The sequence below is a fragment of the Anguilla rostrata genome, chromosome 9 (genome assembly GCF_018555375.3).
Source record: "Anguilla rostrata isolate EN2019 chromosome 9, ASM1855537v3, whole genome shotgun sequence".
Classification (NCBI taxonomy): Eukaryota; Metazoa; Chordata; class Actinopteri; order Anguilliformes; family Anguillidae; genus Anguilla; species Anguilla rostrata.
In genome coordinates, this window is record NC_057941.1 from 17269467 (window position 1) to 17282272 (window position 12806).

The window sequence follows — 12806 nt, forward strand, 5'->3', positions numbered from 1 at the left end:
GATAATTAATAAATTAATGTTTGCCTCCCATTGTTTTCTACTAGAAGGACACGACTTAAGTACAACTCTGAGAGCATGCAGCCGGTTTGCATGTTCAGGTCTGCATTAAAAAGTTATAATTATTAAGATATAATCATAAAGCAACTCCATGATTCCTTGCACATTGTTCCACTCTCCCAAGATTATCACAGAATAATTTTTCAGTGTTTTCCTTTTCGGTCCAAGTCACAACGCACATGATAAACCGCCTTCATAAGATACAACTTCACGTCCACACAATAAAGCCCCAAACTTGGCTTATTCTTCTTTTTCATGCCAATTTCAACATCGCAAATGCTCCAGTCCCACAATCAATCATTCTCCCAATTGGACATTTAGCTACATCTTCTGCAATTAACAACGTCTGATCAAAGCCAACTGCAGGATACACGGATGCACAGGCAAAATTGACATATAATGTGATGCTATTTCAGCCAACAGAAGGTAACAATAGCCAGAAAATTACAACGATATTTGTTGAAAGCTAATTTATACACCTGAAATGCATTCTTTTCTGTAATTTCACGCATACAAAGTAATGTCTATAAGTCATCCATTAAAACTTGAAAAATATAGGCTGGGATTACCGTTAGAATAATTGATATCAAAATTAGGCCAAGTTACAACAAACAATATTGGGTATTTTACCTTAATTCTTCAGTATGCCCGTTTATGATCTCTATGCTGAAATTTGTGGGTGCCTCGTACTCCAGCACGGTAGATGGCGGTAATGTCACGAACTACATGTGTAAATATAAGTGAATCCTCTGAAGAAGAGTGACGCCTGATACATTCTGGGCTCAGTGGCTATATGCCGTCGCTCGCCAGCAAAGTCGGTTATACCTAATCTAATAGCTATATATTCATTCATTTTTCCCTGCGTGGGCCCAGTGTGACCGACTGCGGATTTGGTTTGGTTTATACCTGTGTCACCTGGCTTCCGTTCCCGTTGTGCTGCGAGGTCTCGCGTACGCCTTAATATTACTCAGGTTGTCCTTGTCCTGCGTTTTCAGAACTCTTTCTAGCTAGCTTGCTAGCTAAACACTCGGATAACATCATAGCTGTTTAGCTACTGGATAGCTATATAGCAGGCTATAGCTATAAGAAGATGACAACCACTGCCGGCGGAGAGTTTGGTAACCCCCTGCGCAAATTCAAGCTTGTTTTCCTGGGCGAGCAAAGCGGTAAGTGGTCCTTATTTTTTTTCTAGCGAGCCGACGGTAACGTTACGGTAAAAAAAAAAAAAAAGCAAAGCTAACTAGTTACTCTTTCGAGGTCGTTACATGGAAGACTAAGGTAAGCCAATGCTTTGGGCGTAATGATGCAGGTGTGACTGAGGTGGAAACGAGGCCTAGCTAGCTAGCAACTCGAAAAGAGATGAATGATAAACCGGGTGGTGAGATCTTAAAAGGTTGGCTGAACGAGACAGACCAGAAGGTTGAAAATAAAGCCAACGTTTGAGGGAAAGCATAACAACTCTGACACCGACGAGGAACACATTAACCAGTGCTGACGTTGTCAGTGTTCGATAGTTTGCTTTCCTTTAATGATTTTATGTATGGTCTAGGCCTCTTCTGCGCCCAGCGATGTCTGGGTAATCTAGCGAACGTGATGTTGCTTGCTGGTTCGACTGATTGATGCTATGGAATTATTTTAACGATAACGTCTGACTGCTGGCTATTAGCTGTCTGTCACCAGAGTCATTTATTTGACTCATTTATCTAATTTGCTTATAGCTAACTAATCATTTTCAAGATGCCCCGATTATTGGAATAAGATGGTTCTCGGGGGGAGCAAAATTAATTCAGCTGATGGTTTGTTAGCTGTCTTGCTAGTTCGTTTGGCGTGACGGTAAACGCCTACTAGCCAACGTTATTTCAATTTGTAGAAATAATTGTTACAAGATTGTATTGGTTTCTGTTTTGGTCAAATTTAGATGTAGCATATGTAGTAACGTCAATTCTGTGTCTTTAATTCTGGGATGGGCGAATATTTGTTAAATTGACCGTAACTAGTGTAACAGCTAACGTTTGCTGTAAGGCATCTTGCTACTCACATGATGATCCACCCCATAAGGGTTGACGTCACTGAAGAAGGTATGATAGATACTAGCTAGTTGGTAAGGAGCTGCTGATAAACATGTTGTAGTATATTTTTTCAATTATATATGCAAATATAAGGAAAAACAAAAACCATGAAAATCAATACAAACACAGGGAAAACGAAGTCTGTTAGAGTTCTTCCTGTGGGAGGGTCCCTCTCGCTTTACAATGTGGGAGGTTATCTGCATAGCTGCTGTGAGGCCTGTTGATGGGTTCCCCATCAGAAGGCATGGCGAACAATTATGATGGGCATTTGGATGATTTCAGTGCTAGAGTACTTGGCCGTATGTCAGTGTAGATTCTAGAATGTGCTGGGATAAAAATTTCAGCCCTTGTCAGCTGTAATGAACTGTTTGACGGCAACCTGTCAACAGAGTTGTTGCGGAGCACTCCTTCCCCCGTTACTGTAACGTGTCAGGGACAGCATGCCTTATCAAAGACTCCAACCTCACAATTAACAACATATTGTGCCAAAACAAACTTAAATGATCTAAAGATGGACAGACGGTAGCCCAGTTTTATCATATTACTCGGCCTAATGTGTGTGCTTCACATTCTTAAAGTAAAATGCTTTATTTCCATGATGGACCAAAGGGAGTAAATCTGCACTGGTGTTACACCAAAAGTTGTTACTGTCAGATTCTGTGACCCTAGCGGGTGTTGAATAGCAATTTCAGCTGCTTTAATGACAACAGTAATGAATGTCAGACAATATTTGGTCAATCACTGTCTTTTTTCCCCAAGGTTTTAACCTGATCACATCCTTTACTAGGGTCACAGAATTCGACGGTCATAGTTTCCGGTGTAACACAGGCAACTGCCTGCTGGTTTTTTTGTAAACCTCATGCACTTGTTACTGTTGCTGCAGTTGTGCATGCAATTTCAGTCACTTCGCACTGAAGCTCTATTAATTTAACAAATTAATGTTTTTTTTCTTTTTTTTTTCAGTTTTCTAGTTTTGCTTGATTTTAACAACTTTACCACGACTGCACCATGACTTTAGACATTAGGCTATTTGTGTGACAAACCCCAGCCTTAATATATGTATACATATATATGTATATATGTATATTTGGAATATACCATGCCGTGGGCTGTGTTAAGTGATGTTTTTATTGTATATTGACTATTATAGTAGGCAATAGAAATGGGAAGCAATGAACAGGGCATCTGAAAATTTCTGCAAATCAATATAAACCATTAAAATATGCATTAAACCTTAAACGTATCGTAGACTAAAGTCCTTAAGTGGAGATTCAGTGTGACTAAAGTTTGACTTGACTTTAAACTCACATTTTGATGTAATTTTCAAAGCAACTGAACACTCCAGATTGCTTAGAATCAGCAACAGCGGTAAAAGCACGTCGGTCTGTATCCTTCGTGAGGCCAACAATGTTGAAAACTCCACCACTGTAAAGTCACAACACCACTTGAAATAGTTATAGACTGTGGAGCAAGGATTTCTGACATAACGTCATTACCCATAAAACAAAAAACTGCTAAAGCTGCCATGTAAAAAATAAAGAATGCTGCTAAACACGTTTACATTTTTTTTTTCAAATTATTTTTTCCCCAAGTACTTTATAAGGCTGGTGCAGTCCTTGTCTTTTGAATCCTCGGGTACTCCTGCCCATCCCTACCAGCAATACAGTCTTTTAGTCATCAGGGGTTTTCCTGGCTCAAAATAGGGCTTAGGTGGTGCTTGGTGTGACTGCGGCTGCGGTCGGTCCAGCTTTACTGCCACGGTCAATTAGATGCGTCCTCTCCCTATATTTGGCTACATTAAAATTGTAGCCAAATATAAAATGTAGCTACATAAAATTCTGGTCTTCAAGAGACCACCACAATGCTTTGAGATGCAGGCTACAAAAAGAAGATTGGATTAGTTTAATTATTATGGAAGGGTTTCCTTATTGTAAATGCTGGAGTGGTGGTGGGGGAGGGGTATAGCCTATACTAAAGTCATTCCACATGAGTAGTGATATTTGGAATTGTAATATGTCTTGCGATAGGTTGCACTTTTGTCACTCGCTTCATGAAACAGAAAATCCTAGGCTGATCCCAAAATTTCAACAAACAAATCTAAATCTTTCTGGTGATCTGATTTTTCATCTTGATTACCTGTGGAGTTGGCTGCTGCATAATCCAAACTATGGAATGGCTGTGACAATAAATAATCCACAAGATTCTCTTCCCCATCCCACTCTCTGGGTCCCTGCCTCTCTGTGACCAAGCCCACTCACTAAGCCATCAACTCCCTTGTTAGCAGCAGAATTACTTTCCCCCAAATCCATTGTTGCCGTTACAGTTAGCTGAGCAGTTTGGTTTTTCCAGACCAAAGCTTGTTTATTGTATGTGTGTATATGGGGCATGCCGCCCCACCAAGGCATACGTACATACATTGGGATGGCAGGTATCTCAATTATGTATGCAAGTAAGCATGCATGTATGCCAGTAAGTAAGTATGCAAGTAAGCATTCCAAGTATTTAAGTATGCAGTAAGTATGCAAGTATGCAACTAGAACTGATTTCTATCTGAAATGGTCCTTGGTTTGAAGTAAAATTATTTATATTTTTTACATATAATCATGCACTAACTTGATTCTCTTGTCTTTACAGTGGGGAAGACCTCGCTCATCACTAGGTTTATGTATGACAGCTTTGACAATACATATCAGGTACAGTACACATTGACACTAAAGTGCACAAATCTAAAGACGTACTGTTGGGATCAGTAAATTCTTCTGAATTAATTCATATTTTGCATTCAATGCTGAGTTGTCACCATTTGTAACAATGCTTCAGGTGTCATTGTTCATTGTACAGTGTGCACGTAGACAGTCTGAGTTTTGTGTTATTAAAACTGAATGACCTCTTGATAGTGTGATATGTTTTATTAAAGTATAAAGAAGTAATATCCCCATATGCTGTAATGAAAGTAGCCTTACCGTGCACCTTTTTGTGACATTAAAATGACTTATTTTCCAGGCAACTATTGGCATAGATTTTCTGTCGAAAACCATGTATTTGGAGGATCGTACGGTAAGAACAGTATTAATAAATTTGTGCTTTTTATTCTTTTTTATGTATAATTTTATAAGACTGGTGGTGTCTGGTCTTTCAGAAACAATTGTCCATTTCTGCTCATGATATTGGAACTGAAGAGGTGGTACTTGTGGAGTACAGCACTTCCAGCCAGAGCATTTCAGCTGAGTGAGCATAAATGGCATTCATTGCTCTATACTGGGGTGCTAAACGCAGCTCTAAGCACCTGATTCGACTTGATTGAAGACCATGATTAGTTAATTAGTTGAATTTGGTGTCGTAGTGCAGAGCTAAAACAAAAACCTGCACCCACACTGGCCCTTTACATATTAGATTGGACACCCTTGTCCTAAACATTTTATAATCACTCCACTCCAGGTTTTATGTGTCACCTGTATGCCCTGCTCCAGTGGCATTCTCACTCCGATTTACTCCCTCCTATAAGAATTTCTATATCAGTGGTAACAATGTCTCCACACTCTTTTTCACCTGATCCTCCATTGTCAACTTTTATTATATAATTGTACTTTTGGTCATTTTCTGTGTCAGGATATATTTACCAAACTCTATCATAAAGCAGGCTAGTTACATCGCTTCAAAACCCCTCAGTGACACACAAGTGCATGTAGGGCCAGCAGGATGTGTCCTGCTCACGGAGGTAAAGTGGCTGGTGCTCAAGAAGACTTAACTGTAATGCCCATCCACCCATGTATTTCATGGACAAGCACTCACCTCAGTGCTATGTTCTACTCACCTGCTCATCTACTACTGTGTACCTAGCAGGTTGGGTGTCTGTCGTCTTCATTTTCTTTTATGTCGCATTACATTGCCCATCTTCACGCCATTTCTCATTATACATTGGTGTCATCTGTCACCCTCATGGTTTGTTTTCATTCTTTGTATGCACATTTAAGTTTTGTTATTTTTTTGTCGCATTTTTGTATTTTTTTAGTTGGTTTTGTCTATGTTCTCCCTCCGTTGGCCGTTTTTCTCGATGTTCAGTTGCCCCACGAGTCTCGTGGATGGCTGCAGATTCAGCTTCAGCACTGGGGCTCAGCTGCCCTGGTGGTTTAGGGCATTCCCAGTAGGTACCACAGCAGGGCTCCTGGCTCATGAGCACCGGCCAGGAGAGAGGTCTGCCCTGCTGGGGACGGGCCTATCTCTTGGCTCTATGGTGCCCTGGACATCATACAAGCGTTTTTCCAGTCTGCATATTGTTAAAACGGAGCAACCTGGTTTTTTTTTTTTTTTTTTTTTTAAATTAAACTTTGTGTGAGCTGAATTCATCTTCTGTATTTCCCTCTGGTTACTTTTGGTTTGGTTACAGATGCATGAAATATGATTTTACTGGTCTTTATTTTTCATAAAAAAAATTTTTTTTTTAAGATTGGAATTGTGTGATAAATGTTGGCTGTTCACAAATTGTCTGTCCAGCATGAACTTCATATGTAATCTTCTTAAGGATGAAGCAGTCATTTCTTTTGTAATGATGGAGGCCTTCACATTGGAATGGCAAAGGCTGTGCTGACCTTGTGCTGTCTTTCCATTGGCTCACTTTTGAACAGTGGCTTCTGGCATCTTTAACATGTACAGCAGCAATTAAATGCTCCGAGACTACTGCTTTGTCATCTTGTCAAATGCTGCATGTGAAATCTTGGTCTAACCCTGTGAACTTTTCCCTAATACAGTAGCAAATACTTTGCCTTTATTAGACTGCCTCTTAAAGGGGAAGCAGTCTTAATAAAACTGGCGAAGCTTGTTCTCCCTCTCAATCACTCTTACACCTGTGCTGTCTTCTTGTTTCTGCCATCTCCTCCTCTTTTTCGTCTTCCTCCTCCCCTCCCCTCCCCCCTCAGGTGCGGCTCCAGCTGTGGGACACTGCGGGGCAGGAGCGCTTCCGTAGCCTCATTCCCAGCTACATCCGTGATTCCACCATTGCTGTGGTGGTCTATGATATAACCAGTGAGTCATGGCGTCCAGTCCCTGGAGCCACGACATTTCATAGACTCTTCAGGAACTCATATCAGGGGTCCACTTTCTTTATAAATGTGTAACCTATGCATACGCGTAAAGGTGCTGGGTATTTTGGTTTCATTCCGGAGCTACTGCTACCAATAATTTGACACGCCTGTGTGTTTTTTTTTTGTTTTTTTTTTTTTTTTGGGGGGGGGCTTTACTGCTTACTGTCTCTTTAACCAAGCTCAACCCTGCTACCGCTTTTTTATTTTGCTTTGTCTGCCTTATCTTTGCCTGTGTGTGTTTGTGAACACAACAGCTACACAAGTTTATTTCTTTATAGCAGTTTCATTGAAGGGTCCCATGTTGCATCGTGGGTTTCAGACTACTGTTTGTTCACTTTACTATTCTGTTTGTGACTGTGGGACCTTTGTTCAGATATTTGTACATGTATATAGATATACATGTTGAAGTGTTTACACATGGATGAAATTAGTCATTATGAGATTCTTAAACAAATATGTTCTTCCCCCTTTAGACCTCAACTCCTTCCAGCAAACCTCAAAATGGATTGATGATGTCAGAACAGAGAGAGGAAGTGATGTCATAATCATGCTAGTTGGAAACAAAACAGACTTGGCTGATAAAAGGTAAATAGCAGGGATGTAAGCAAAGTTATTTTTTGACTATGAGCTCCTAGGTCATTGTCTGTGATCTCTGGCCTATTGAGACACATGTCAAGTCTTACAACGATAAAAAAGAGAAGTCTGGCTCTTCCCCTACCCCTACCCACCCTGACTGTAAATGTGTAGTAGCGTCATCTGCCTTTTATGTCATATTTAATTATATTTCATTTGCCATTAATTTATAATAATCATTTTGAGCATCTTATCCAGTCTTATTTTCATCTTGTTTTTTTAAAGCTTCTTATTCTTATGTTTTCTTAAACCGTTGATCTCAGTGATTGGGCTTTATTGTGGAATTTTTAAAATGCATGCACATATTCATGCTGGGCAGAAAAAGTGGGTTTAATTATTTCTGTCTGATTTTCATGGAAGTTGACAGTTTTTAGTCTCTCATGCTTTTACTTATCAGCTATGGTTGAAGGCACTAGTCCCTGTAAAAATGAATTGGATTTGGCTATTTTTTGGCATGTACTGCCATCATTTAACCCAGACATGAATTGCACTTTGGCAATATTTTGAGTCGATAACCTGACATGCACATTTTTCACCACTGCCATTGGTTTTTGGTTTTCAACACCTATGATTATATTTTATTTTGTTCATTTTTTTAATCCTCCCCAATTCTGTTCCCTCCCTGCCTTCCTCCTCATCATCACCTATGATTTGCTGTCTGCCGCTCCCCCCCCCCCCCCCACCCCCCCCGGGTTGCGAATAGGGAGGTCACACTAGAGGCTGCTGAGAGGAAATCTCAGGAACTTGGTGTGATGCACATTGAGACCAGTGCCAAGACTGGACATAACATCAAACAGGTGGGTCCCCCCCTGCCTGTGTGAAAGATGCGGTCTGCATACAACCTGGGGTGTGGCTCTCTGAAGGACGGGGTGGCTTTCGGCATAAGTGCCTGCCTCTCCTGACTGGCTTTCAGTCTTGGTTTTGCGTGTGAAATGTGGTTCTAGGTGTGACCTTCAACTTACCCTCTGCTTACTGTTCAAGGCGTAGACTCAGAAAGGCTGAGTGAACTGGTGATATTTGTGGTGACTCTCTCAGTTCCGTCTTCTCTAAAGGTACCTCGAGAAGTGCTATTGTTTTTCAGATGGTGGGAAAGTGCTAACCTTTTCTTTTTCTGCTGACTGTTGTGAGCTCATCTGTCTTCCCCCTCCTTTTCTCTCTCTTCCTTCCCTTCATTCTTTCTTAATTCTGTGTCCATCTGCCAATCTTTCTGCGCATTTGCCTCTGATGTGGTTGGAGCAGACAGATCACCACAGAAGAGGGCGAGCAGAGAGCTAAGGAACTGAATGTCATGTTCATTGAGACAAGCGCAAAGACTGGCTACAATGTCAAACAGGTAGAGAGAGTCTGGCCCATTGTGCTGTGATGCCCCCACGACTTTCTCCTGTCTTTTGGTCTGCACTTCTCTCTGCCTGAGTCACAAACTCCTTCTGCCTGCCTCCATTAAGCCTCTTTGTGTCGACACGTCCGTGCTTGTCACATTCTTGCTCTTCAACCCAACCTTGATCTAAGCTGCTTAAATCAGTTTATCTGGTCTGCTTCACAAACACTTTATATGCAGTCCTGCGTGTTTGGCATGTGCACAATTTCCCTGTAGCTACATCTGAGCAGGTTTCTGCAAGTATTCGTAATGTTTGTTGTCTGTTTTTTCACGTCTGTGAATATTGCCACATTAAAACGGTGTTACGGAAACTCTTATACTTCAATTTACCTTGAGAATTCTAATTTGAAATATAAATTGACTATCCAATGCATTTTAGGAAAAGAGTTTTTCAGTGTCGCTGCAGCACCAGAAAAGTCAAGTTAATATAATGTAATTTATTTTGATTAATTGGTATCAGAATGGTTGTATTCATCCCTCTTCTGTCTCACTTTACCCCGTCTCCAGCTGTTCCGCCGAGTCGCTGCAGCCCTGCCTGGCATGGATAGCACGCCTGAGAAAAGCAAAGAGGACAGTATCCTTGAGATGGGTCTCCTTTGGGTGGGAGGGAGGTATTGGAGGGGTGAAAATATACATGTAAACTATTATTATTATTATTAATTGCATTTATGTAGCACTTTTCCAAATGCTCAAAGTGCTTTACAGTGAAGGGGAACTCACCTCACCCACCACCAATGTGTAGCACCCACCTGGGTGATGCACGGCAGCCAATTTGCGCCAGAACGCTCACCACTCATTAGCGAAGGTGGAGAGGGAGAGAACATTTATTTAGGCAATTAAGTCTGGGGGATTTTTAGTGACAAGTTTTTGCGAGAGCCGCATCTGGGATTTTGCCAGGACACCGGGGAACCCCCTACTCTTAGCGATAAGTGTCATGGGATCTTTAATGACCACAGAGAGTCAGGACCTCGGTTTAACGTCTCATCCGAAAGACGGCATCTCCTACAGCACAGTGTCCCCATCACTGCACTGGGGCATTGGGGTTTATTTGTACCAGAGGGAAGATTGCCCCCTGCTGGCCCACCCAACACCACTCCCAGCAGCAACTCAGTATTCCCTGGTGGTCTCCCATCCAAGTACTAACCAAGCCCACACCTGCTTAGCTTCAGCCATTTGGCAGGAGCAGAGTGCATGGAGGTATGGCTGTTGGCTATCTATCTCCTCACTCTTCCTCTCACTTCAATTGGCAATTAGAAGCAATTTTTCCCCCAACAGAAACGCAGTTGAGCAATTGCTAAAACTAACTCGCCAGAATGCGTTTTCAAAGAAAAGGTTTGAAGCTTATACGTCAAAGTTACTTATAAGTCAAAGTTAACGACAAATGCGAATTGAATATTGGCCTTAGTTTTCTCAGTTGCAATACAAGCTTTGAACAATGTTGAACGTGGTTCAGGCTAATAGTGTGTGTTTTTATTCACAGGGGGGACGTTTTGCAAATTTTTTGTGTTAAGTATGAATGGGCGAATTTGTATTTCATGCATTTTTGTTTCCTCGTGTTCCTTAACCACACCCCCCGCAGTGATTGACATAAAACTAGAGAAGCCTCCGGAACAGCCCGTCACTGAGAGCAGCTGCTCCTGCTAGTGCCTGTCCCCGTTATTCATATCCAACAGCTCGTCTCTCAGTGGCCACCTGCACCAACCACGTAAAAAAAACGCCATTCCCTTCGATTCAGTGACTTTTTGGAGTAACCTTGTGGATGTGCTGTTACTTAAGACAAAAAAAGTAAAGTAAAAAAAAAAAGATAAACTAGCTAAATTACAGGATAAGTTAAATGCAGATGTGCTCAAAAACCTTCATCTACTACTGCATGGCATATATAGGATTGAGACTGAGATGGCTTCTCCCACCACACTTGAGTTTTCTTGCACTTTTTTGAAGCGAAATCAGTGTCGTCACACTTTACCATTGTTGTATAGTTTAAGAATATATATCCATGCACATGTTGTGACATCAGTGAAGGCCTCTGCTTCTCCAAAAAAAACACGCTTTTCGTTCGGTTGGTTTGTGGTTTTTGTTTTTTACTCTACATGGGGTGTGTAAAGAACTGCTTTTGCAATAGTTGTGCTGAAACTAAACAAAGCTTCTGTCACCAGCGCATTTGGTCCAATCTTTGCTTTTCTGCTGTCCGGCTCTGATCAAGTATAAAAGGTAGCAGTGGGGTGCAATTTCACCACTGCAGTTTGTGAAGGTCACTGAGGGCTAAATATTATGAGTTGTAATTATGGCTGTTCCACTCAGAGTTCAGCTGCATTCAGATGAAATTACTGTATAGTGTATTAAATTAACAGAATATTTAACGTCCATTTTGTTTTCTCATATGATACTTTATCTTAAACAAGGGCAGGCTATAAGCAGTGTATATTGGAACTTGCATTGAGAAAACAACGGGATGCGTACTTCATTTAACCCTTCATTTTCTCCATAAACTGGAAATTGATAACTCACTTTGCTGTTCACATAGAATTGCATCGTATTTTAAAATGCTCATATTTTCAGTTGGACAAATACTGCATTCCATTTAGTATAACTAGAAGAGTTTCCTGACATGGCTACATCAGCAGTTTTCAATGTCTTCATTACACTAATGCAGGGATGTATGATACAATGGCAAGAAATCTCACAGTTTTAAAGTTTTGAAGGGCTTGCTTGTCCCCATCCCCCCACATATGTATTGGATTGAGTTGCAATGTGGAATATTACACATGTAAGAGGCCTAAGACTTTGAGTCTATTTGCAATTTGCAATTGGATACATTTTACATAGATACAGCTCTTAATTGCTCAAACTGATTGGTGAATTTGAATGCATATGCAGAGTATTTAATGCATCACTCAAGATGGCATCGTAGTTTACTGGTCGTAAATTTATTTTGATTATGTAGAGTAAATAGTTTCATAATTACTTTGTTCTTTCACACTACCAATTATAGTAGCCTGACCTGGTTATTTCAGCCACCACAGCATTCTTGAACTCATGGTTTATAGTCTCTCTGAACTTGTGCAGTCATTGTCACACTGCAAAGCAAGTATTCAGTGAATGGGAACAGTCATTTAATTGTTTTCTCACATTCACCATGCGTACACATACATACCCCATCCACGACGTACACATAGATACCCATTTGCTAGAGTTTGACTTGTAATTTTAAAAAAATGTACATAACTATTGAATCGACCTTGTATGAAAGAGCCCGCTACCTGGATAGGTCACTTACTATTGTCACTGAATACTCATTCCTGTGCTATTCTGGAGTGCGTCTGTCCATTTGAAACATGCTGTCGATTAGTCTTTAGCAAAGTGTGTGTGAATAATGTACTATTGCTATTGGCTGTATAAGAACAGAAGTGTATCACAAAATAAAAAGTAAAATTTCACCAAATGTCTCTCCTGGCCTTGTTTGGAGACCATTTTTGAAACAAGATGAGATTACCACTACACAAAGGGAAATTTACTTTCCCTCTAAACGTAAAGGCACTAAAACAACAAAAACATCCAAAATGGATTTAAACAGTATTGTCCCTAACC

At 40.7% G+C, this 12806-nt stretch overlaps 1 protein-coding gene across 3 annotated transcripts; it reads left to right on the forward strand.

Moving 5' to 3' along the window:
- Positions 1–802: 802 nt before the first annotated feature.
- Positions 803–11027, forward strand: LOC135263083 (ras-related protein Rab-6A-like). Of its 3 annotated transcripts, XR_010332393.1 has the most exons (9): positions 803–1223; positions 4761–4819; positions 5130–5183; positions 7043–7148; positions 7681–7792; positions 8544–8637; positions 9080–9173; positions 9726–9792; positions 10798–10868. XR_010332393.1 is itself a non-coding variant. In XM_064350689.1 (8 exons), exons 1-8 carry the CDS (start codon positions 1148–1150, stop codon positions 10860–10862), a joined length of 633 nt encoding a protein of 210 aa, XP_064206759.1. In that variant the 5' UTR covers positions 803–1147; the 3' UTR covers positions 10863–11027. The 3 variants fall into 3 exon arrangements, 2 of the variants coding, with proteins under 2 accessions (XP_064206759.1, XP_064206758.1); XM_064350689.1 differs by lacking the exon at positions 9080–9173 and having other exon boundaries at positions 10798–11027; XM_064350688.1 differs by lacking the exon at positions 8544–8637 and having other exon boundaries at positions 804–1223; positions 10798–11027.
- The last annotated feature ends 1779 nt before the right edge of the window (positions 11028–12806 follow it).

Excerpts from the sequence above, each read along its gene's own strand:
- LOC135263083 (XM_064350689.1), top strand. The coding sequence starts at position 1,148 with ATGACAACCACTGCCGGCGGAGAGTTTGGTAACCCCCTGCGCAAATTC. Across the intron at positions 7,149-7,680 it reads GGTGGTCTATGATATAACCA|ACCTCAACTCCTTCCAGCAA; the intron begins GTGAGTCATGGC and ends TTCCCCCTTTAG. Across the intron at positions 9,793-10,797 it reads TGAGAAAAGCAAAGAGGACA|TGATTGACATAAAACTAGAG; the intron begins GTATCCTTGAGA and ends CACCCCCCGCAG.